Below are 26,810 nucleotides of genomic sequence, written 5' to 3'. Positions count from 1 at the left end.
GTTACGCACCTGAAGGGGAAATGGGGAGGCAGCTTCAATCTCACGGCGGATGATGTGCACAATATTGTCGGATGCAGCAGGAACGGGTGGGAAACGGAGGTCCTCGCAGGTAGACATCGCAGCCGTGTTCGGAAGATGTGTGAAGTTTGGAGTAACGCAGCAACTTTTTGCTTCTTCATAGATTTGGCATTCATTGGTGACGTCTTGCACTGCAGATGAATTCTTAAAGACCAGAAGTGTAAAGGCGTCATCCGTGATACCTTTGAGGATATGCAAAACTTTTCTTGTTTCTGGCATCGCGTCATCGACTTTGCGACAAAGAGCGAACACGTCCTGGATGTACTTCACATAGGACTCGGTGCAAGTCTGAGCTCGGCATGCAAGTTCTTTATGCGCAGCACGACGGTGTTTGATGGGCTTGCTGAACAGATCGATGAGCTTTTGCTTACATATCTCCCAGCTCGTAAGTTCCTGTTCATGGTTCAGAAACCACACTTATGCCATGCCTGCCAGGTAAAATATGATGTTCACCAGCATCAGAGTTGGGTCCCAGTTGTTGCTAGTGCTCACCCATTCATGCAGTTGCCGCCAATCTTCGACATGTTGTCAGAGCCAGAAAAGGTACCTGGGTCATGCGGTTGGGTGAAGATGGCGGGGCGGTTGGCGGCGGATGATTGAGGCACGGCTGGTGACCTGCTCGAACCATTCTCGTCCCCACCATGCAGTGGCATTGTACAGTAGATGCCGCCAAGGAGCGTCCGCTGTTTCCATCCATCTTGAAACTTGAAAAACCCGCACTCTCCACCAAAATGTTATGGGGAGAAACGACGCTTGGCAATATATTTACAAGATACATACAACAGGCAGAAGACAGGCATACAAGATGGAGCTTGGCGCATGACTATCAGCAATCGTCGTCTTCATCAGTCCTCTCATCATCGTTCGCTCCTGCAGCACCTCGTAGCAAAATAAATTACGTGGTGTTACATCCTCATTCAGAATGTTCGCAGATTGTGTGATTTACAGAGTGCAATTTACATGCAAAGCCTACAAGATGACTTAGATAAGATATTCGTTTGATGTGCTAATTGGGACATGACTTTGAATGCTAAAAAATGTCTACACGTCACTTTTTCAAGGAAGCGCTCTTACCTGTCTTATGCTAACGATATCCACCACATGTCTGTGAGCAAAGCGCAGAATTTGGTACTTAGGCATCTACCTTACTGCTCACCTGGTCAAAGCATGTCAATTACATCGTGAAGGAAACTGCTGGTCTCCTAGGTTTGTTCAGAAGAAATTTCAGCCATTTTCCCAAACATCTCAGCGAACTTTTATATTTTACTCGCATCCACACGGTACTTGAATATGCGTCTGTCTGCTGGAACCTATACACTCAAGATCATGTGGATAAATTGGAAAAAAATTCAGAATAGGGTAGCCCGTTTTGTCCTTGAAAATTACGATAGGCCAGACCTTAAAGCTCAAAGAAAAAATTTGAGATTAAGATTTCTCTCCAGCATCTATTATTCTCAGATTGATATAGACAAAACAAATTATCTAAAGCCACTGTTCTATGTCTCGAAGCGATGAGACCATGCATGATTTCAGTTAAGTGCATGATTTCTTGTAAATTACAAATGTGAAAGTGTGCCCCCTGCTGTAAAGCCTATCGGCGATGCAGGTACCAAATAAATAAATAAATAAGTAAATAAATAAATAAATAAACACGCTACCTGAAGGCATCAATGTTGCCGGCTTTAACTTCATCCAAGTTTCATAATTAAAGCCTTTGTAAGTTACAGAAAGGGAAATGTATTGTACTTGTCAAGTCTGCCCAATGTGTGCATACGCCGATACGTACAACCGACTGTGCAACTGATTACAATCACACGTGGCTGCCTTTGCCTCATGTGTAGAAATATAGATACAATATGCCTGTTTGAATAAACATTCTTTTGTTGGCTTTAACTCATGTTATTGCTACACTCATCAAGTGATGGCCCATCTAACCTGATTGAGATTGTTCCTCAATCTCAAGGAATACCGTCGAACCCGACTATATCGAACCCGTTTACATCAAATTATTCTATATATCGAACAATTTCTGGACACGGTATAGTTACAATGAGTATATATAGCAAAAATTACGCTTACATCGAACAAAAAAAGCAGCGACTCCCGATATATCGAACGTCAAGCGGCAGAAAGTGCTCCCGGAAGTTGGCTTTCTCTCCCGGTGTCGGGAAAACCCGGCGGCGCGGCTCCATCCAACCGCTCTCCCTACCGTGACCGCCCTGCCTCGGACGAGCCTTCGACGCCCCCCTGCAAAAAATGATCCTGGCTCGCCCGCAGCACTTGCTCAGACAGCCAATCAGAGGCTCTTGAGCCCTCGTCGTGCAGGATGGCGGAAGTGCGAATTGTCTAGCTGCTTTTCTGGTTCATTGTGTGTGCGCCTTGTAGGCCGTCTCCCGCAGTGTTGCCGTGATGCAGCGGCAAAATTCGCCTTTTGTCATGAATCTCGAAATCATAAATAGGATTGAACGCGATGAGAAGTCAGATGTCCCCGCAGCGTACAAGATTCCGAGGAGCACTCTCAGCACGATCTTGAAGGGGGAGATTATGGCTAAAGCGGCCAAACTCGCGACCCGGTGCCCGTGGCGCCCGACGTGTACGCAGGGCCGTGTGCGAGTGGTTCATCCGAAATTGCTTCAGCCATGCCGACTTTCGCGTGCTCGGTGATGACTAAATCCTGATGAATGTGAAGAAGCCGTTGCCGATGTTTCCGAAGTTCGGAGCGAGCTGTCAGAATTTCCGGAATCTGTTGACGAATCAACGGTGGACGAGTTTGTGAGTGCAAATGATGGTGTCGCGACCACAGGAGAGCCCGAAAACGAAGACTACATTGCCGACATCGTACCGAGCACAAGTGAAAGTGGGCACAATGACGAAAGCAACGCTGGTCCTTGGCCCACATCCTCCGAAGTGATTGGTGCGCTCGCACTAGTCGGTGCTTCTGCGCGAATGCGGAAGGTTGCGGCCTCAGCTGCTCCGACGCTGACCATGTGGAAAAGTGCGTGCGTCGCAGGCAGCGAAATTGCCCAAGCAGAAGAAAATGCAGGACTACTTCGTGCGAAACTAAGCTAGTTTCACCAATAAAATGATTTTATAAATGGTATGTGCTTTTATGACATCCAATTATTTAGCAGGCTTATATCGAATTATGCTCTGTATCGAACTGATAGGCGTTTTTTAGTGAGTTCGATATAGCCGGGTTTGACTGTACTCAAATGAACAATAATCTGGGAGTGGCAACTAATGCTGCAAATGAGCAGCTACATCAGCAGCACTTGTAAGGGCTTATCAGAAGGTGCAGGACAAATGTCACTACAACATCTCTGGCAGTAACAAATTGCCAGCTCAATTTCTTTCTGGACAAGGTTCAATGCTTTACTGCACCCCTTTACATTTCTATTACTGGTTACTTCAACTTCACACTTTAAAAAAGTATATTCATGGAATAGAGCACCAGTGCATGGGACAGGACAAACAGGAGGAATTCATACGTCCACTTGTCATGCTTCTGGATTCTTTAATTAGCACAAACAAGCACCAACCTACCCACGTTGGCACTCTATTACAGTCCATGATTTAATCCAGTTAATCTCCCCTTCACAACAACTTTTCAGCCAACAGAAACTTCAAAGCGACCAATGACTCACATTGAATGCCATCTTCTCTAGGAAATGCGATACTCCGCTTGGGTAAGGAGCCTCGTATCGTGATCCTGAATCGATGACAACTGCAAGGAGAAAGATCTACATGATTAAAGTTATTTACATAATTATGCCAATTATACGCAATACAGTCAACTTCCATTAATTCGACCCTAACAGGACCAATGAAATTGATCTATTTATCTGGCGGCGTGAAATAAACAAGATGCCGAAAACAACACTAAAACACATCTCCAATTCATTTGGCAATAGGTGCTAGATGTTTAATCTGCCTTCAAATAAAATGCATGCCAACTTTTTAGGTGTACAAAGTAGAATAATATAGAAATGACTTAAAGCTCCTAACCAAAGTACAGTCGAACCCAACTATATTGAACCTGTTTACACCGAATTATTCTGTATATCAAACAATTTCTGAACACAATATAGTTACAATGAGTATATATAGCCAAAATTACGCTTACATCGAACAAAAATAGCAGCAACTGCTGATATATCGAACGTCAAGTGGCGCAAAAGTGATCTTTTGTGAAAACTGAAAAGCGACGCAAGCCGCCTAAAGGTGACCGTCGAAATTTCCGGCGAAGACAATGACGTCATCCAAGCAAACAAGACAGGTTTGCCACTTCAATCCTGCGAACACCAAGTCCATTACGTGCTGGAATGTTGCAGTCACCGAACACAGTCTGAATGGTATGATCTTGAACTTGTAGAGGCCATCTAGCGTGATGAAGGCGGTCTTTTCATCATCCCTCTCGTTGGCTTCCATTTGCCAGTAGCCAGTCTTGAGATGCATCGACGAGAAGTACTTCGCCTTACAGAGCCAATCCAAAGCATTGTCTATGTGTGGAAAGGGAGTATACATCCTCCTTTGTGATCTTGTTCAACCAACGATAATCCAAGGCTGCATGAGATGCCCACAAGTTTTTCGACGGCTGGATGATATCTTCGCGCAGCATTCTGTCGACTTGTTGCCTTACAGCTTCACGTTCTCACATCTAAACTCAGTAAGGGCTCTGGCGGAGTGATCGAGCGTACTCTTCAATTATTATGTGATGCTTTGCAACTGCTGTTTGTCGAATCCTCAATTAAATCGAAAAGTAGCCCCTGTATCGTTGAAGAAGACTTGCGAGCTACTGCTGCTTACTCATGTATTTAGGTTGAAGCCTGGTTCGGGAACTACAGTCGTTGGTGTTGATGTGGCAGAATCCAAGAGGACCAACCCCTTGCTGGTTTCGACAACTTCTTCAATGTATGCGATCGTCGTGCCCTTGCTGATGTGCTTGAACTTCTTGCTGAAGCTTGTCAGCATCAGTTTTGCTTTCCCTCAGTTCAGTCGAGCGCTCCCTCTTGCAACACAAATTGCACGGTGGAGCAGTAGATGATGGTTGCCCTCGATGACACCTTCAACGTCTGCGGGTGCTTCGCTGCCGATAGAAATGACAATGCTGAAGCGAGGCGGGATGCTGACTTCATCCTCAAGTACGTTCAAGGCACGCTGACTGGCAGGCCTCTGCATCAGTATCGCTTTGTCTGTGGACAGCGTTATCGACTTTGACCTCAGGTCGATGATTGCGCCTTGTTGGTTCAGGAAGTCCATGCCGAGAACTTCATCTCGCGAGCACTTTGTAACCTAGCACGATAATAATGATCTATTGTAAGTCCTAATTTACGGGACAAGTGTTAAAATGGTTACGTAATTAGCCTGACAGCCCAACAAGCAAGGGGCTCAGTGCCAAAGAATCGGAGAGCACCTAGCAGCGCACAAGGCACGATCAAAGAGACAGCAAAACTGTGGCCGACAAGCATGCTTCGTGAAATCCTGTGCAGCTGCTTCCGAGCAAGTGGGCTAGTTAGTCACACATGGTGGTACAGGTGTTTCTGGTTTTTGCATTGTAAATCAAATTGTAAATTGTAAATTGTAAATCAGATTGTAATTTACATCAAAGTTCTCTGAAAGGGGCACTGTATTCACATTTAGAAATGCACAGTAGTGAATGCCCGTGCAAACCTAAATTTGATGACACGATTATTGTTTACATGCACGTGAAGCGAACTGTAAGAGATCACTGAAGCCTATCACATTAAGAAGAGTGGGGTTGACTGTGTCAGCCAGCCATCTAGTCTGCTTTTAAACTACAAAGTTGCTTTTTTTGTATAAAACATGACAACGGCCTTTGTGCCTTCGATTTAACAAGGGGATTGTACATGTGCCTTGGTTATGATTGGTTGCACACATGTTTCGGTCTTGATATCTCTGGTTCTGGTTTTCAACGATAGTGGCCTCGTGGTGACATACATTCATTATGTATATAATAACACCTTTCATAAATAAAACTTCAAGTTGCTAGTAGCACTTTGTCCTGTGTTTTTCCTAAGTCTCTGTTTTAGCAGTGCTTTTCCATCATGAACATTTACCGACATGCCCAACTGACAGCTATTCTAAAATAACTGTAAGTTACCATAATGTTATCCCCGTAACAATATCATGCCAAGCGGCCACCAAGATGTTTTAGCATTTTGTTTAGCTGCTGAAGCATGGTAAAACCAATCCACAATCCTGCAGCAGCTCGCTTTTCCAATGGTGGATATGCCTAAACTTGCAGACATGAACCATACGCATGCGAGATTAGACACAGGTAGTCCCACTCACCGCCCACGGTGCAAAACTGGCCAAACTTGTTTTGCGAGGCTACCCGGAGTCCGTTGTTGAGGGTGGTGACCTCGGTGGCATGGTCCTGAGCCGAGGGCACAGCATACAGTGGCTTGGGAAACCCCGGCAGGGGCTGGGAAAGCGGCACCCTGGTTATCTGCTCCGAACTTGGGACGCTGCCCGTGGTGCACAGCAGCCGCCGGCTGTCACAGTGCCTGCGAAAGAGGCTGTCTGCTACACATCGGCACATTCCCTAGTTTTACCACCAGACCATTCTTTACGAAAAGAAGTCCCTGCAAGAAGAAAATGTGCATTTGTAGCTGGCCGAGTTACTATTCCCACCCATAATTTTCACCAATTACCAACAGTAAGCTGTAAATCAGGTGGGATATGCACCATCAGATTTAAACAAATCATGCGTTTCATATTCTAGACACCCGGCTCGGCTCACACACACAAAACCAGCAAAAGGCATCATTATTTGTGAATTGTCTGGATTCAGTTGAAAACTTAGCTTCCATCTTGCATACCACTGGCTTTGCCATAACAACCCCTTCCACAATTCTAAGCAAGTGGAGTGAAAACAGTATTTCCCCTAAACTTTCCAGAACTGACAAATTCTCTCAGAATTTCAGCTTTTCTCCGATGGAAGACACTCTGTAGGGGCATTGCCATTAGGCTGCACAATGCCAGTTCCCTCACTCATCCTACTGGCACGGTAAAGCGTGGTTATAATGAAGTCCCCGAAACTACAAACAACCATCGTTATAAGCAGTATTTCCTTAAAAGCAGAGACATTTTGTATGAGTAATAGTAACATGGGACAAGCACTGCGACAGTGCAGGAGCTCACAGAACGTTTACTGACACAAAGCCACACTGGGCAGCGGCAATATTCTGCTGATGGCCAGAATCAACATCGCACGATCATCATCACATGATACATTCAGTCCCAAAGAGAGCTGCTGCCACGTGGTTGAGTGGCCTTTGTAGCGCTCCCCATCTCTTCAGGTTGATAAGAAGAAAAGGATCATTGTGCATCACACATGCATTTCTTTTTTTGCACTTCACATTAGACAGACTTTGGTGCACTCCAAACAATCCAGTCTCTAAACAGAACTGGATTATCGCACGAATAAATTAATTATTATTGTTTTAATTCTGGGGTTTTTACAAACCAAAACCACGATGAGGCACCACACAGTGGGGACTCCGGAAATTTCGACAACCTGGGGACATTTAACGTGCACCCAATGCATGGCACACGGGCATTTTTGCACTTCACCCGCATCAAAATGCGGCTGCCATGGCCAGGATTGATCCACAAAGTGTTCTAAGGTGAAATTATTATAATAAAGGTATCATTATAGACTAGCTGGGTACAATAGAATATACCAAACAAACATATAATAAAACAAATTACCATACTACTAGAGTATGTAGTTGGTGACGACTACCTTAATGGGGCTGCAGGACGTTTTTCAATGCAGGTTACAGTTCTACTGTAAGCTGACAGCAAAAAAGAATGAAAAAAGGCAAAACACACTTGCACAGTGAAACAGAATGCAAACTTTGTAAACTTTGTATAGCTAGTCAAGACATGACAAAATTAACAGGTTCTCAAATAATTTATCATTTAGGTGACTTTTCTGCAAATTCAAAAAATTTATCCTTTCAGCTGCAAATTAAAGGGACACCAAGGGTAAGGATTAAATCAATTTACACTGATAAAGTAGTCTTTCAAAGCTCTTTGTTCATTTTACAGTAAAATGTTGATTCGTTTGAAGAGATAACGAAGGTCACTGTTTCTTTTGTTTTATTTCACTCTAAAACCCCATTGATGATACGTTAATGTGACGTCATGGGATTTTGAAGTATTTTCTTGTGTTTAGGCCACTGATGGAGAAGCACAAGTTCTAAAAAGCTTGCTCAAAGCTCGAAGTTCAGGCTATGGCTCATTTAGAATACAATGTTGTCCCGCTTGATCCCATTACAGGCATTTGAAATCCCTGTGTCATCGTGAGCTAATGCTTCGAGGCAGCGTCACCCCTTTTTTTTAAGCGTCTTTGCTGGCTGCAAAACTTGACTAATTTGGCAGGAGCTCCTTTTACACCGTTGATAACTACACACAAAAGAGCTCAGTAATCATAAAGTACTAATGCATTCAGATATCTCAGGATCTTTCCTGGTGTTCAGACGTCACATACATAACAAATAGCACAGGCAAAAACCTTTAATAAATTTATTGGGTCACAAAAGTGCGTACTTTGTAATTGTATACCTTGTGTTTCAAACTTACTTTGTCACAACTTGAGACTGGCTAAAAACCCCAGCATACCAAACTCTCGTATGGCCTGAGCCAATGCAACAAAGGAATCGCATCAAATTCATTTAAACAAAACACTGGAATCTCTGCAAAACTGTGCTGCTGTATTAATATCAATAATTAACTTATTGTAAAAATGTTTTACAACATGGCTCGGCTCCCCTTGCTCTTTTTTTGCCTTTGCATATTCTCTCAAGTGCCTGTTTTTATCTTGACCTCTTTAGAGTAGTCATCACTGCGAGATAATCCTGGATCTTTTAACTTCTGTGCATGCCTAAAGAGCACAGCTTTTTTCATTAAATAGTCTCAAAATGATTGGCCTGTTCGTGCCTCTTTTTCCTTTTGACACGATGAATTCTTTTGAGGCTTGTTATGACAACAACCATCTTAGTGCTAAATACATGTTCAATTACGTATTTATGAATCAATTCAGACGTTTCTGGGTTGCTTTCCCACAGTCCACAGATAACCATATTATTAAGCCTACTTTGGTTTTCAAATTTGCCTAGCTTTGGTCCTACCAGTTGATATTTTATCCATGGCTTTCTGACAATGTTCAATCTGCACAACACTCCCAGAAAGACACTTCAGCTTACATCCGATAGAATTCAACCTTTTATCTATGCAAACAATATGGTGGTCAAGCTTTTTGCCAACAGCTTCCATCATACTAACTGAATCCTTTTAACCTCTCAAGAGCACTTGCATATCTCATTCATTGGGTTAAAACAATGCAGAAGAAGAAAGCTATCTCTCCTTCAAGCACTAATTATTTCTATCTGTTAGGAATTTAGCTTCACCACATCTCTTGCATCATCAAAGTCATCAAAAGCCCACAGCTACAGAACCGATTAAGATTTTCCTATTCTATTCAATTTTCTATTGTTCAGTGAGTACTGACAAGTTTGCAGAATATGGACTCCATGCAACAACTCGCTACACGAATGTCAATTACTACATGTCTAGCTTACATGTAAAGCACCTATCCAGCCACAAAAGTGAAGCCACTATGTTTACAGCCCACTGAAAGGAAACACCCAGCTGTCCACTTTCAAACTTGTACTAAAACAACTTGCACAAGTTGCAGCACAGGTCCCATTACAATTTTTTTTAGATCCATGACGTCTTTCAAATATTATTTTCATTGATACTTTTGCTTGTGGTGCACTATCTTGGTGTGCACAATTGTAGACACAACACTTGAAGAGGTTCTTCCATCATTCCCATCTGCACAGTCGCTAGCACAGTTTGGAATAATGTGCGGTATTCCTTAATGATGATGTCACTTTTATTTTATTCTCTCTCCTGAAAGAGCTCAAGCATAGTCAATGGCAGCCTTTGATCGCATTCAGAAGCTTCTCAACTTCCAATCACGAATGACAGAGCACGGCTGAGTATAGCAAATTCAAAGTATGATTGCAAAAGACCATGTGAGAGAATTCAATCTGCATCGACACTGATCAAAAGTCATACCCCGGTGTGACGAGTAAATTTAGTAACACTTTGAGCAAGTGAACTTGGTCGCACTAAGTGTCACTTTGGCTCAGTGCAGCTAGGGAAAGGTAAGCATCCTTTGGCTTTGATGGAAATGTCGATGGGCAGATCAGTATGCGCATTATACATTTGTTACTGTAAGCAATGTTTGCAATATAAAACAGTGTTATTACATGCAGCATTTGTTACAAAGTTTATCTACCTTCGAATGACGTCCATCCCAGGTCCCCCTGCACTCCCTCATTAGGAGTGTTCCCGTGCTCTCCTAAGGCCAACCTGCCTACACTTCTCCGTCTTGTTTTCATGCATGCCTGAACTTCCGATTTCATGCACAGTACTGAATTTCCGAATGTGAGGCCAGGTACCATAACCCCTTTCCATACGCCCCTAACCACCTCGTACCTATTATAGTTCTATAGTGCCTTGTGTTTCATTACAGCTGAGTTCCATTTCACTTTTTCAATCATAATTTTTTCATGTTCTTCCAAGTACTTTTTGCCCTCATTTAGCCATATGCCCAAATACTTTTATTTTTCAACATGATCAATCTTAGTGCTTTGTATTTCCAATGGTTCCCCCCTTTCTTCATTGTACACTATTATCCCAGACTTCTCTCTACTGAATTGTAGTCCCAATTTTTCCCCCTCCTCTCCACATATGCTCATTAGTTCCTGTAGCCCTACTCGGGTGTTAGCAAGCAGTACAATATCATCTGCATACATCAGTCTGGCTAGTACTTGAGCTACCTTCTGCCCTTCCAGCATATTGGCCTCGAGCTCCACCAGTGGAAAAGCTGGCGCCACCGTCGGCGTGACGTGCTAGGAGGGATCACGTGGACATAGCGGCCGCGTCGGCTGCTTCGGGAGCGCCGAAGCGAGCTGAAAACGAGAGTTTAAATTCCCTCGTACGCTGCGGTCCTCATTTAGTGGCGAGATTTCCCCGCTTTGAGTGTCTCCTTTACAACGCTTGAAAGCACTACAATAGGTAGTGGCTGCCTTTGAAGGCGCGCAACATGGTAGGCTACTGCTCGGTGCTGCAATGCCGGACGTACGTAACGGAGGCCGATGTCAGCCTTCTTCACACGTAGGCGCTGGACAAGAAGCCGCGTGAAGCTTGGCTCGCAAACCATAAAACCGGCAAACAGTCATTGGCTACAACTCGAGTATCCAGCAAGCACAGACGCGAGGAAGATTTCTGATACGGCGCCGTGTCTGTGATGTTCGGAAAACGCGCACTGAGGTCGACGCTCGCCCGAGTCCGTTGCCTGAGTAATGTCACGACGGTTTGGTCTATGAACTTGTCGATGCTATAGACACTGGCAAGTTCAGTGGAGTGGAAAGGGAGCGGTAAGAAGCACATTAAAAAGAAAGCATGGCATATGGTCATATTTGTGTTATGAATTAGTGCAGCTGGATTACAAAAAAGGAGCAGCGGGAAATCGCACATTGAGAACACCGATGAGCATACAGTGTGACGCGACTCTAGAAATAATATTGAAAGGTAATATAATTTAGAATAAAAAAAAACATTGAATCGTCGTGACGGCACGTACATCACAGTCCCCGTAAGCGTCGAAGTCTCTACAATGAAATTATTTTTTGAACAGCTCTAATAGCGCCCACGCAACAATGGTTGCTTGTATACTGTCAAACGCTCATATTCTGCGGCCTAAAGCTCATGGCACAGTGCGAAAATGGGCACGCGGCGAAAGCGAAACAGTGCGCGAACAAGCATGCAGACGCGCAGTCAGTCGCTGCGAATCCGTGCGATCGCTGCATTGAGGCTTCATTCTTTTACGCTTCCTTTAGTTATACAACCACTATAAGAACATATTTCACGTAGTTTGCTCTCAGCGTTTACCTACCTTTCACGCAAGAAGCCGGTTGAGGAGACTCCATCGCGGCGACCGCGCGCAGTGGCGTTCACTGTGCGTATTCGGTAAAGAGATAGCGTCTGTAAACGATTGTGCTCTTTCAGTTTGCCCAAGATTATTATTTAGACAGTAAAAAGCTTCTCTCGTTTCGAAAGTACTTACAGAAATGTCCGGAAGAGCTCGCGCATGGTGTTTTCAGTGAGCGCTGACAGCAAAACCTATGAGGAGCGCACCACGTGATCCCTCATACTACGCCAGCGAGCCGCTTCCGATAGATGGCGACTCCGTAACTCCTCGCCGCCAATAGCTTATGTCACTTCCTATTCTGCTCTGTTCTATTCCTTTTTCCATTTGGCTCATGTAATCATAGAAAGCAGGGGTGACAATGGACAGCCCTGCCTGAGACCTCTTCTTATTTTAGCTGGCTTTGTAGTTTCACCCTCCCATGTTATCTCTACCTCATTATCTGTATAAACTTGTTGTAGGAACCCAATCACCTTTCTATCTAGACCATATTCCCTCAAGTGGCTCCATAACTTTTCTCGGTTTACATTATCATAGGCTACTCTAATGTCTAAAAAAGCTATCCATAGCGGTTTCTGCCTGGCTGCCGCTATCTCTATGCACTATGTTATAACAAATAAATTATCATCTAGCCTTCTGTTCCTTCTAAATCCATTCTGCAGTTCTCCCAAGATCTCTTCACGTTCTGCCAATTCCTCCATTCTCATTTTCACCATCTGCATTGCTACTCTTTATATGACTGATGTGACAGTTATTGGCCTGTAGGACTTATGTTGTCCTTGCTCCCCTTACCTTTGTAAACTAATATCATTCTGCTTGATTTCCAGCCCTGTGGAACATTTCCCCCTACTACTATTTGTTCAATAAGTTATTGTAATTTTAATTTACTTTTCTGGCCTAATATGCTTATCAATTTCATAGGTATGTCATCAGGTCCTGTCGCTGTTCCAACGGGGACCTTGTGTTCAATTCTGTCCCATTCTTTACTTGTCATCCCTCTGTCCTGCTCTTGTCATTGTTCTCCATTTCACTACCCACTGGCTCTGCAAATGCTGCCTCTATTGTTAACCTAATATATTCCTGAGCTTCCTCTCCCTCTACCTTTGTTCCTTCTGGTGTGGTCAGTGAGTGCTGAACCACCTCTGTCTTCTTACTCTGTTGCCTTATGTGTTCCCAAAATTTCTTAGAGGCATTTCTGTCTTTTTTTCGTATCTCTAACAACCACTGTACCCCAACTTTTGCTATCTTGGCTTGAATTAATGCCAATGCTTCTCTCTTCATTGCAAGGTAATCCTCCCATTTTGTCTCCACCTCTTCTGGTGTGGCTCCCCTTTTCTTTGCTGCTCTGTGTTTTCTGCACGCATCGTTGCGTTGCTCTATGGCCTCCTTAACTTCTCGGTCCCACCAGCTTTTCGGTTTATGTTTTCCCTGCTTACTTCCTAGTTTCCTAATCTGTCCCTTCTCTAGCTCTCATTTAAAAATACCTATTAACTCGTCGTATGTCCATGCACTTTGCGGTTGCTTGGATAGCATGCTTTCAATGTTTTTCGCCACTTCTTGTAGCTGCCTGTCATTCAATTTGCTCATACCTTTCCTTTCTTTAGTTTCTACCAGTGGTACTGTCTTTCCAAAACTGATTTTGATTCGTTTGTGATCACTCCCCAGGGTTTTTGTAGCTTCCTCATCAATTTCCATACCTCCCAACCGTTCATACAGCTTGTGGGACATTAGGCAGTGGTCGATTGTCGAGTGGGAGTTATTTCTTTCCCGTGTTATCTTCCCGCCGCATTTAATTTCAGTATTAACTATCACAAAATCATGAGCCTCACAAAAATCTACCAACATCTGCCCTGTTGCATCTGTCGCCTCGTCAAGGTATTCCAAATGTGCATTCCTGTCCCCTAGGATGATTACCTCCAGTCTCATAGCTAACTCCCTGATGTCCTTGGCCATACATTTGAAATGTTTTGCATTCTCCTCTTTCGACTCATTCCCCGTTTTCAGATACACAACTCCCAGGATTGTCTCAACATTCCCTACGGTGCCCTTGAGCCACATGTGCTCACTGCAGCTCTCCCTTACCCTTTCCCAGTCCTGTCCCTTCACTAGCGCCCCAAGGCCTCCTCCTTTGCGTCCTTTCCTTTTTCTGCTGCACTCTACCCAGGTGTATCCTGCAGTGAATGGTGGCTCTTCCTCATCTCTTAAATGGGTTTCGGCAACTCCATAAACCTGAAATTATTGCGGTGCAGTGACTAATGTTGCCTGCCGAGCTTTAGCAGGCCACCGAGCCTGGCGGCAAACGAACATTATGCCTGGGGGGCATCACATGCTTGCTACAGCCACGTTACTCGTTTGTGCGACTGGCGTCAGCGTGACGGCGTGGTAGTGTTTGCTTTGTGTGCTGTGCCGAGGTAGTGGTGATCCAACGCGGCATATAGAAACATAGCGTCAAGTTTCTAATGGCACCAACAGTGCCCGCGCAGACTGCACTGGGGAATGCCGGCAAGCGGGCACTGGGAGGCCTAGGATTTGTCACCTTCCGTTGTGCTCCCTACTGAGGCTGAAAATGTTCTGCCGAGACCTGCGCAATGGCTGCATTGCAATTCCGGACACCATCTCATTTGACAGTTTCACAGGTGCTGACACTGCTGTACTGACATATGCAGAACTCGACAACGGCGAGATCATTCGTTAGGTTTCTGCTACACCGCCGGACGACGACTCCAAGTTGGCTCCAATGACTCAGAGTACAAGCAGTGACTGTGCTTTCAGCCACCTATAGTGACCATAGGACTCTCTCCGAGATTCAGGCATATCTGATTGCTCGTAAACGGAACAGCGTGCAATGGCGCATTTACGATTTTTTCAAGCCTACTGCCGAGCCCGAATAAGTGCGTGGAAATAAAGGACTTGTTTTTTTTTTTTTTCTTAATCTGCTTTTTCAGACACCTGTTTATTCGGACATTTCCGCAGTCCCCGTGAGGTCCGAATAAATGGTCGGCGACTGTACACGATATGAGTGCAGACTAACAACTATGTTTGAACAAATGGAAATATTGTACAATAATATGAATCAAATCAATCGCAAGATTGTGGAATCCTACTTCATGCACGTAAACTCTGGTGCATGCGTCAGCCAGTCTTCTATCACTCTGCTGGATAAAGAAACTGAGTTTTCGAACGGCAAGATAGGCTAACACCCTTTCACCTTTGTAAGCGTCACTTTACATGTGTTTACATTTTCTGTATATTTCAGTCTCTTGTTTGAAAAAGTACACCAGTTGTGAGCCAGCGCTCGTACCGTGCACTTCCCCTTGTCCTTCGTCCGGGTTTTGCTGCCCGCCCCTGGGAACAAGTTCAGTCACCAACTTGCCATGTTAATGGGAGCTGCTACTGCATGTAAAAAGCAGGTCGGGTAGAAGTTTGCCTGGACCTCTGGTGGCAAGGTACTCTCGCAAAATATTGAGACGCGAGATGTGCTAAAGGTCCGAGATCTGTCCGATTTGGACAAGGTGTGTTTCTATGCAAGCTATATCGCTGTTGTTTTTCTCATGGATTCATCTGTGATATGTAAATATTATAACAATGATAGTCTCACCTCAACTTACTGCTCAGACAGAGCTGGGTTTTCGACAATTCATCTCAATGCCCGTAGCATGAAGAATTATGAAGATTGCCTAAATTTGTTTTTGAATCATTAAAAGTAAACTTTGATGCAATTCTATTTACACAGACTTGGTTGGACACTAATGATGAACACGTTCCCCTCCCAGGTTACAACTATAATGGTCTAGTTAGGTCGAGCGGCAGAGGCGGTGGTGTTGCAGTATATGTTAAAAGTTGCTATCCACATAGTGTAATAGAAGATTTTTCAATCATAACTCCAAATGTTGAATGTATGGTTGTAGCCCTGCCCGATACTATGGTTGCAACAGCATACAGACCACCTGCTGGCAACAGATTACAATTTTCCCACTTCTTAGAAAGTCAAATGGAATTCCTAACGTCCACCAAGCTTCCGGTTGTTCTTATGGGTGATGTCAACGTAAACCTAATTTCCAATGATAATATAACACGGGAACTAAATAGTATTGCACATACATATGCCTGTTCGAACATAAAGTTACCCATATGGGTAACTGCAACCACTTCTAGTTTACTAGATATCTGCACCACAAATGTATTATTTCTGAAACTGTGTCTGATGTGCTGGTCAAGAACAATAGTAACTATTTGCCTGTTTTTGGTTTTGTTCCTATTCAACTATATAAGCCTAAACAGTCCGTGGTAACATATAAGCCTAGAGACATTAGTGAAGAGTCCTTGGGTAAATTCAAATTACTCACTGACGATGCTTCTTGGGGTACCATATATGAAATGACTGATGTAAACGAACCATACGAAGCTGTCCTTCAAAAATTTATTGGCTGCTACGATGAAGCCTTCCCGTTGAGAGAAAGGAAAATTAAAAGTAAAAAATATAGAAAACCATGGATAAATAAAACACTGTATGAGAAAATTAAAAAGAGAAATGAAATATACCATAGGTTTATTGAAACTAGAAATCCTCATCTTTTTTCAGAAAACAAGAAATATAGGAACAAACTAAATAAAAAACTGAAAACTGCAAAATCAAATCAGTATGTTGAGCACTTTACGCTGATATGCAATGACGCCAAGAAAGTATGGTGGCAAGTAAATAATTTATTGAATAGGAAAACTCAAACTAGCCTATCAGAGATAACTACATCATTATGCAAAAAAAAGAAGTGATGCGTGCAGACAGGACACAAGAGTAGAGAAGTGGACAACACGAACACCGACTATCAACTGAAGGGAGCACTGAGGGAAAAAAAGAAAGAAGACACAAAACTCATATGCGCAAGCTCAGGAAAGGTAACACCACGTGTCAGTCGGGTACACGTGCCGGTCTACGTGAGAGATAACTGTTAAGGTACTTAATCTCTTCCTTATGTAAAGTAATCGAAGGCTGACTCACGCACGCACTTCCACCATTATAGATATGCCATGCCTCTACCATAAGACGCGTATCTTCATTCTTATGCCTGTACAATATTGCGCATTCATGTAACTCTGGCGTGCAGTTACAATCTTGAGAATGTAGTGAAAGTTTAGAAGGCGATCCACCGGTTAACGACCTTTTATGTTCCACTGGCCTCTGATTGATACACCGTCCCATTTGCCCTACGTAAAACTGGCCACAGCTAAGGGGAATTTTATAAACGACACCCATACGACAGTCAGTAAAACTGTTGTTCTTATTGTGCTTCACTGGACAAATATCTGTTCGTTTTTTTTTACTTTTACCTGCTCCTTTTTTCTCTGTACGGCAGCACATATCTTACCTAGCTTATTGGGAGCAGTGAAAGCAACATTAACATCATATCTACTTGCAACTTTTTTAATCCAGTGCTACACTGAAGTTAATCAACAAGCGTAAGACAGCTGACATAAGGAAGTATAATATGGATAGAATTGAACATGCTCTCAGGAACGGAGGAAGCCTAAAAACAGTGAAGAAGAAACTAGGAATTGGCAAGAATGAGATGTATGCGCTAAGAGACAAAGCCGGCAATATCATTACTAATATGGATGAGATAGTTCAAGTGGCTGAGGAGTTCTATAGACATTTATACAGTACCAGTGGCATCCACGACGATAATGGAAGAGAAAATAGTCTAGAGGAATTCGAAATCCCGAAGGTAACGCCGGAAGAAGTAAAGAAAGCCTTAGGAGATATGCAAAGGGGGAAGGCAGCTGGGGAGGATCAGGTAACAGCAGATTTGTTGAAGGATGGTGGACAGATTGTTCTAGAGAAACTGGCCACCCTGTATACGCAATGCCTCATGACCTCGAGCGTACCGGAATCTTGGAAGAACGCTAACATAATCCTAATCCATAAGAAAGGGGATGCCAAAGACTTGAAAAATTATAGACCGATCAGCTTACTGTCCGTTGCCTACAAAGTATTTACTAAGGTAATTGCAAATAGAATCAGGAACACCTTAGACTTCTGTCAACCAAAGGACCAGGCAGGATTCCGTAAAGGCTACTCAACAATAGACCATATTTACACTATCAATCAAGTGATAGAGAAGTGTGCAGAATATAACCAACCCTTATATATAGCTTTCATTGATTACGAGAAAGCGTTTGATTCAGTCGAAACCTCAGCAGTCATGGAGGCATTACGGAATCAGGGTGTAGATGAGCCATATGTAAAAATACTGGAAGATATCTATAGCGGCTCCACAGCCACCGTAGTCCTCCATAAAGCAAGCAACAAAATCCCAATAAAGAAAGGCGTCAGGCAGGGAGATACGATATCTCCAATGCTATTCACAGCGTGTTTACAGGAGGTATTCAGAGACCTGGATTGGGAAGAATTGGGGATAAAAGTTAATGGAGAATACCTTAGTAACTTGCGATTCGCTGATGATATTGCCTTGCTTAGTAACTCAGGGGACCAATTGCAATGCATGCTCACTGACCTGGAGAGGCAAAGCAGAAGAGTGGGTCTAAAAATTAATCTGCAGGAAACTAAAGTAATGCTTAACAGTCTCAGGAGAGAACAGCAATTTACAATAGGCAGTGAGGCACTGGAAGTCGTAAGGGAATACATCTACTTAGGGCAGGTAGTGACGGCGGATCCGGATCATGAGACAGAAATAATCAGAAGAATAAGAATGGGCTGGGGTGCGTTTGGCAGGCATTCCCAAATCATGAACAGCAGGTTGCCATTATCCCTCAAGAGAAAAGTATATAATAGCTGTGTCTTACCAGTACTCACCTACGGGGCAGAAACCTGGAGGCTTACTAAAAGGGTTCTACACAAATTGAGGACGACACAACGAGCTATGGAAAGAAGAATGATAGGTGTAACGTTAAGGGATAAGAAAAGAGCAGATTGGGTGAGGGAACAAACGCGAGTTAATGACATCTTAGTTGAAATCAAGAAAAAGAAATGGGCATGGGCAGGACATGTAATGAGGAGGGAAGATAACCGATGGTCATTAAGGGTTACGGACTGGATCCCAAGGGAAGGGAAGCGTAGCAGGGGGCGGCAGAAAGTTAGGTGGGCGGACGAGATTAAGAAGTTTGCAAGGACGGCATGGCCACAATTAGTACATGACCGGGGTTGTTGGAGAAGTATGGGAGAGGCCTTTGCCCTGCAGTGGGCGTAACCAGGCTGATGATGATGATGATGATGACACTGAATGAATATACGGAATAGCCACTACTCTTTTTTGCTATTACTGCTTTCTGTAATCACGTCCGTCCCTCTCGAAACCGACTTCTTTAGGCGCTCAGCCACAGTGGCCACCGCTACACTAGGATAACCTGCTTCTAATAGGCGCCGGACCTGCGCATTAAAACTGGCGCTCATTTTGCGCATGCAGGATCTGGTGAGAGAAGACTTAAGGCACGACATGGCAATTCCGTTTTTACTACTTTGGAATGCTTGGATTGAAAGTTTAGCAACAGCTTCGAAGATGTTGGGGAGTACTGCCAACAAACATGATTTTGTTCGAAGACCAAGGAAATGTCAAGAAACTGAAATACGTGTTGGTGAGGAAATTCTTGGTAAACTTTAATCCTCCGCCATAAAGTTTAAATTGCTCATTTATTGAGGTAGCAGCGAAATCGAATTCTTCCTTATTGCAGAAAATCAAGTAATTGTCAACGTAACGAAATAGCTCGATAACGCTATCACCTAGGACTTTCTCTAAGCAGTTGTCAACCTTACTCAGGTAAATATTGCTAAGAACAGGGGCAACCTTTGAGCCAATACAAATGCCTGATTTCTGCAGGAAAACGCCATCTCTCCACCCAATCAGCGTCGACTTCAAGTACATCGAAACTACATAACTACATCCGATGGAATATTGAGTGGTTCTGGTTTAGCTACGGCAATGAATGCATTTTTTGTTGGCACTGTGGAGCACAGTGACCCAATCTCATGTAGGACGTACCAAATCTGATAAACCCACTATCACACTCTGTTACCTTCTATTCTGCCTCTACCACTGAAGTCGCTAGTTTAATTAGAAACTTAAAAGACAATGCATCAGCAGGGCATGAAGACATCAGGGCATCTCCCCTGAAACATGTATCGATGTCGATATATGACGTCTTGACGTACATTATTAACCTCATGCTTACAAACAGCATGCTTCCCAATCATTTAAAGGTAGCTCGTGCGTGTCCAGTGTATAAGGGTGGTAACAGAAATGAAATCTCAAATTATCGTGCCAATGTTATCTAAAGTGTTTGAGGGAGTAATAAATATTAGGCTATAAAACCTCTTTAGTAAGCATAACGTTATAACCAGCTCACAATATGGATTTATGAAGCGAAGATCTACTGAATCTACTGATTGTTGTCCATTAAAGAGAAAATAATTGATAATATTGAACGTCGGAAACATACTGTTGGTTTATTTCTTGACTATTGAAAAACATTTGACTGTGTCCAACATATTTTATTGTATAAATTGACAGATTATGGGGTTGGACTTTTGGACTTATCAAGTGTTATTTATTAAGAAGCTTTCACCTGTCGCTACGCGCACCTCATAGGCCAATCGAACAGCCCTGATTGTGAACACTACCAGATGCCTGAAACACTGGAACACGTACTGTGCGATCGCCCAGCATATATGCTGGAGTGAAGCACGTTAAAAGTTTCCTAGCCAGCATTGGCAGGCAACCCCTGTCAGAGGAAGCTATCCTCGGCCCATGGCCTGACACTGCAACTTCAGTGCGTGCAACTAAAGTGTTGTTGAAGTTTCTGCAGGACACCAAGGTCGACGAGCGGCTCCAGCAAGGGGACTGTCTCGTATACATAAGCCCTGACCACTTCTCTTACCATCCCAGTACTTTCACTCCCCTTCCCTCGTCCCCAGTGCAGAGTAGCAGACAAGAGCACACTAGCTCAGGTCGACCTCTCTGTCTTTCCTGTCAATAAATTCTATTCTATATATATTTGTGCAACAAGCTTCAGTTTGTAAGAGACAATAACTGCTCCTCTGCTCCCATGGTTATACAGCAAGTTGCTCCCCAGGGATCAATTTTAGGGCCATTATTTCATAGCATAGATTAATGATATAACTAATATTCCTGACTCACCTGATCTGGTAATGTATGCTGATGACATCAATGCCTTTTTCAGTGACTGTTCTTTAACTAAATTAGAAATATGGGTCTATGATTATTTATATAAATTGCGAAATTGGGTTGATGGCAAATAAGCTAAGTATGAATCTTACTAAAACAACACATATTTAGGGCGATTAATACTACTGAACGAAGTAGTGTAGTTATTAATTATAAAAACAATATCATAAAACCAGTTGCCAATCACAAGTGTCTAGGCATTTGGTTTAATAAAAACCTTTCTGGAATGCTCATGTCTTTAATTTAGTAAAAGATTTGAGTAAAACTATATGATCTGTTTATAAGGTTACTAATTTAACACCCACATGGCTCAAAATTTCTATGTACCATGCTCTTTTTTTATTCCAAAATATATTGTAGTCTTGTGTGGGAACCACTTCATCTGGAAACTTCAGTAGGTTACATGTTCTGCAAAAAAAAAAAGCCCTTAGAGCCATTGAAGGTTATTATGGCAGACTGCGGGATTTGCCTACAGAACCTTTATTCATGAAATATACAATTCCAACTACCACATCAAATTTATTACTATCGTCTACTGCAATATATTCGCCAAAACAAACTTTACGTCACTCTACCGACAGGCCTGCCGTAACTTACCATCTGAGAACACGTAGAAAATTAGTACCTATCACTCGGACTAACTATGGGAGACAGAAATTAACCTTTCAGGCCAGAAGCGTAGACTGTTGGGCCAGTTGGTGCATCATGTAGTGTCGTTGAGCGGAAATACGGGTGGCAAGAAATGGAGTGGACAGGGCAGACGCTCAGTATGACAAATGGTACCTTTCAGGTACCATTTGTCATCAATAAAACTTCACTAGATGACTTCTCGACTTCGGCAAAGGTTTTTAAAAATATAAAGCAATACTTGAATGAATACCCTATAGAGTTGTACCTGCTGTAGTATTGTACATGTTGTAGGACAAGTTCTTTTTGTGCGTGTGTGATCTTTTCCATGCATATTCCGTTATTGTATTGATGCCACATCATAGTTGTTTTCTATGTACATAACCAACGTATTTTCTGATTTACACACATATTTCGTTGTTATATATACATTGGATGAGTGTGTTGCTGCCTGTAACAGGGAGCCAAGGACCAGTCAGGCCTACTGCCTTCTACCTTGGCTTCCCCTTTTGTTTGAAGTAAATAAACATCAAATCAAATCAACTGCAGATGATGTTGTTCGAGACACCAGTGATAATGGCAATGGCTCAGAGTATACCACGTTCAATGGCTTTCAAACAGATTCTGGATAGGCCAAGTAAGGGTTATGTAAAATAAGGGCCTTTCGCTTGTGTTATACTTTTCTTTTTCTGCGTATTTCAAGAAATGTCATGGGGGAATGGGGGATGTGTTTATGGAATCCACATGTAACTTGTGCACCCCCTTGCTAAGGCCCCAAAGTGAAGAAAGCAAGGTTCGCAAATCATGCAAATAAATTCGGTGTATTAGATTGGCGCTGTGCCTCCTCTTCCTTGTTTCGATGCACCTGCTGAACATTATGCGGTACAAGTTTGTCACACAAGATTGAGTTTGAGCTGCCATTGGGGATACTAGTGTGTTTCTGTAGATCTTTCCCCGATGCAGACTTAAACTGAGTTCCTAGGGACCTACAAGCCCAAGTAAAACCCCAGGAAATTTGTGATGCTGCCTGCATAACAACTAAAGCTAGGAAAGGAGGCAGGCTCACTGTAACCCTGAGTTCGAAAGGTAGACGTATGGACTTTAATTGTTGAGTGGCATCAGGAACTGACGACCAGTAACTGAAAACTATGCTTTTCTCTATTGTTACATCAGTCAGTCCAGTTACCTGGTTTGGTCATAATTCTGTCCAGTTAATAAAAGGTTGTTGAGTGATCTTTACATCCCCCATCCCCACAAGAAAGAGGGTTTCAAATCGGCCGAGCTTTTTTTTTTTTTTTTTTTTTGAAGGGGGGGGATATTACGGCACTTAACTAAACTACTGGGGCACAGTAGAATTTTTTTTCTGACTTCACCACACATTTTCTGTATCACGCGGTTAGTGTTTGCATGCTTTTCCCCGCAGCGGCCTGCGGCAGCCAACAGAACAGCGCGCCATTTGAAGTGTCCGTTCGCCGAGTCACCCTCGCAAGAGGCACATTTGTGCCGCACTGCGCGCCACTGGTGCAGACGAATCAAGGAGACGCGATGCATAGCTGACGCACGAGTCTCCGATCGGCAAGAGGGAGCACATGTACGCTCAGCAACACGACTACTCGCGAACATAGTTGGGGATCGAAAACAGTGCATGAAGAGAAGCAGTGGGATGTGCTTTTCAAACCCTTTGGTTAGTCATCTTTTACGCTGTTTCGTGAATGCCTTCTTAATGGGTTTTTTTGTATCTAGTTTTCTCACAACCAGCCCACTCCGGCACCTTTTTTGAGAACGCTGCCTCGTACAGCTAGATTCTGACTACGACCGCCGCTAACACTCGGCCGCTCCCTGTCGAGCAGTCAGAAATAAGACTGCGCAGTGACAAAATGCTCCAAGAGTCGAATACTCACCCATTCAGGACATTTCGTACACCTTTCGGCAGCGCACGCCAAGAACCAGACGCCATCTTGTTACACTATGCACGTAAACTGGATTGATTTTCAGAACAGAAACCAAAAGTGTCTTCAAAAAGCTACAACCGCTAGAGTGGAGAGTGGACTAATCAGCAGCTTCCTAAAAATGTTGCAGAGCGCTATATAGTGGTAGCGGAGGGTCTAAATGATGTCCTGAATGGTGAAGCCGCAAAAGTAGTGGAAATATTAGCGGAGGGAGTTGACGATTTAAGGGCGATAGCACAGTAAATCCAGATCGTGGCATGCACAGAACGGAGAAATTATAGAGTTTTAGAATAGGGGCCCCAAACGTTTTGGGGCCCCAAAGAAATAGCGTCGAAGCCACTGCGCATGCGCAAGACGCGAACTCCGTTTAGGTTTTGCTTTGGGAACGCTATTTCACCGATTTAGCGGGAACCCAAATAGCGGCCCCAAAAGCTTTGCGTCGGCAAACATGGCGGCACCCATCGAAGCGACGGCTCTAACCTATAGCACAAAACTGGGTTGGATTCGCGGTAACGCGAGAAGTTCGCAAGCTAGGAGAAGTGAGTGCGGTTATCGCTTTCTCTCAACTAGCGTGTGTTATGAAGATTGACTCATTAGACGCCGCTGATTTTGAATTTGATTGTGGATTTTATGGCTCGTAGGCCTAACGCGGCTAAGCTTGGCTGGTGAAGGTTAGTAAAGTTGGTTTGCTCAAAACTAAGCGCGACTAATTGTTTGCTGCTTACAGAGAATAACCTCTCAATTGTAAAAATTATTATTCCTATCATAAAATGGTATATTTTATTTAATTATTGCTAATAGTTTTTCCTTGACGCCGTAGTGGCGCTGTCAGCGCAAGACGCTATTGTATTGTATTGTATTCAATGAAAACAGTGAGCAGACAGTGGAGATACAGGGCCAAGAAATACCTCGGGTAACAGAATATAAATACCTTGGTATATGGATAAACGAAGGCAACAGATATATGGAAACACAGGAAAAAACCATAACAGTCAAGGGGAAGAGAAATGCAGCCATAATGAAGCACAGAGCGCTATGGGGATACAATAGGTACGAGGTCCTCCGAGGTATGTGGAAAGGGGTAATGGTTCCAGGACTTACTTTTGGAAATGCGGTTGTTTGCTTTAAATCAGGGGTACAATCAGGACTCGACGGGAACCAAAGGTCAGTGGGTCGCCTCGCATTGGGCGCTCACGGGAAGACTACAAATGAAGCTGTGCAAGGGGATATGGGCTGGACTAGTTTTGAAGTGAGGGAAGCTCGCAGTAAAATTGAGTATGAAGAACGGCTGAGGAATATGGAGGAAAGTAAATGGGCTGGGAGAGTGTTCAGGTATCTGTACAGGCAAAACATTGATTCACAGTGGAGGAAAAGAACTAGGAAGCTTACCAGCAAGTATGCGGCCTGTGGGGTGGGCAACACAGCAACAAAGAAGGTCAGGCGGAAAGTCAGAGAGGCTGAATTAATCTCATGGGTGGCGGCAATGGAAAAGAAACCTGCCATGAGTAACTACTTAAGGGGAAAAAACGAAATTAGGAAAGAAACCATTTATGATAACTCAAAGGGAAGCTCATTACTTTTCGAAGCGAGATCGGGATGCCTTAGAACACGCACCTATAAAGCGAGATATAAGAAGCAAGAAGAAGCATGTGCTTGCTGCGGTAAAGCTAGGGAAACGACGGAGCATATTTTATTAGAATGTGAAGACGTCTATCCAGCGGTCGATTTAGGCACCACTGGCCTCCTTGAAGCCCTTGGGTTCAGCGGGAGCAGTGGTAAAGCAAACAGGTCCGCAATAGACATCAGTAAGAGGCGATTGGAGGATTGGTGGAAGAAAAGTAGGGAAACGACAAAAGACGGAGACGTACAAAAGCACAGTTCGCAATAGGGTATCAGAAAATTTGGACGTGGTAGTTCATAGTGGTTTTTTTTTCATTGGTGAATCTAGGTAGGATATTAGGCAGCATAGTAGCAAGAGCTTGGTGGCGCAAGCCACCGCCCCGTTCCAAAGGGGACGCTCATAACATCCATCCATCCATCCATCCAGCTATCCGCAAACGTCAAACCCTATTCTAAAGCTCTTCACTCCTACCTGCCCCAACGCTAACACCCGCAAAGCTCTTCGGGGCCCCAAACTATTGGGGCCCCTATTCTAAAACTCCCTATTACCAAGGACTTTATGGCTGTTAATCGGGAGATAAGAAAGCTAAGCCAGGAGAAAGGCTTTGAAGTGGCAGACATAAACAGAGAAGTGCATAGAGCAGGCTTTGGCGGAGGCTTTACACGCAATGGCATGCATAGGAGGCGATATCGGCTGGCGCCTGGCAAGCAGGGCAGTAGCTTTTTTACGGGGGTCCACTTCGGCTTAGGGTATAGAGATATGTAGGAACAATGTATAAAGTGCAACAATAGACGCTGACGCCAATAAAATGGTCACTAGGAGGTCCAGGAAGAAAACTACAAAAAAAGAAATTAACACGATCAGGTACACAAGCATGCAAGGCGGTAGAAAGAGAGCGAAGTGGTTAGAAATAGAGCAGCAGTTAAAGGACGAAGAAGTAGGTGTATACACGCCAGGCACGTACCCAAGGGGAGGCCCGAGGGGGCCCAGGCCCTCCCCGAAATTAAGCAGCAAAGTGCTAATGAAAATAATGCGTAACAGCGTCCATCATCAAACCCTGCAATAACCCTTAAACCCATAAGCAATATGACTGTCACCCGTTACCTCGTCTGGTCTTACCCTAATTGTACAGTACTTCTTGTGCAACATTGGCAACTGGAAACAAGAGTCGCAAGTAGTTGAGAAATTAAGCCAAGGCAACAGCAAAACAGGAAGGAAAAGCCAAAATTAACATATTTGCCCATTGTTTATGAAGATATTTATGGATCAACATTGTTTTATTTAAAAAGGAAGTAGAGAGTTAAAACGCT

At 43.6% G+C, this 26,810-nt stretch overlaps 1 protein-coding gene across 4 annotated transcripts in view; it reads right to left on the bottom strand.

Annotated features, from left to right (window-relative positions):
• LOC142587341 (mitochondrial-processing peptidase subunit alpha) overlaps positions 1-23,938 on the bottom strand; it is a 233,772-nt gene extending 209,834 nt beyond the window's left edge. Inside the window, exons 1-4 of one of the 4 annotated variants that reach the window (XM_075698267.1) lie at positions 23,832-23,875; positions 12,074-12,134; positions 6,391-6,605; positions 3,723-3,802 (exon numbers count right to left, since the gene is read on the bottom strand). In XM_075698267.1, the coding sequence (XP_075554382.1) occupies positions 3,723-3,802; positions 6,391-6,605; positions 12,074-12,134; positions 23,832-23,835 (360 nt within the window). In that variant the 5' untranslated portion in view covers positions 23,836-23,875. Of the gene's footprint in view, positions 1-3,722; positions 3,803-6,390; positions 6,606-12,073; positions 12,135-23,831 lie in introns of all 4 variants that reach the window. The other 3 variants (XM_075698268.1, XM_075698265.1, XM_075698266.1) reach the window with 3 other exon arrangements.
• Between the last annotated feature and the right edge of the window lie 2,872 nt (positions 23,939-26,810).

Source organism: Dermacentor variabilis, chromosome 7 (genome assembly GCF_050947875.1).
Source record: "Dermacentor variabilis isolate Ectoservices chromosome 7, ASM5094787v1, whole genome shotgun sequence".
Classification (NCBI taxonomy): Eukaryota; Metazoa; Arthropoda; class Arachnida; order Ixodida; family Ixodidae; genus Dermacentor; species Dermacentor variabilis.
This window is presented reverse-complemented; position numbering and strand designations above follow the sequence as displayed.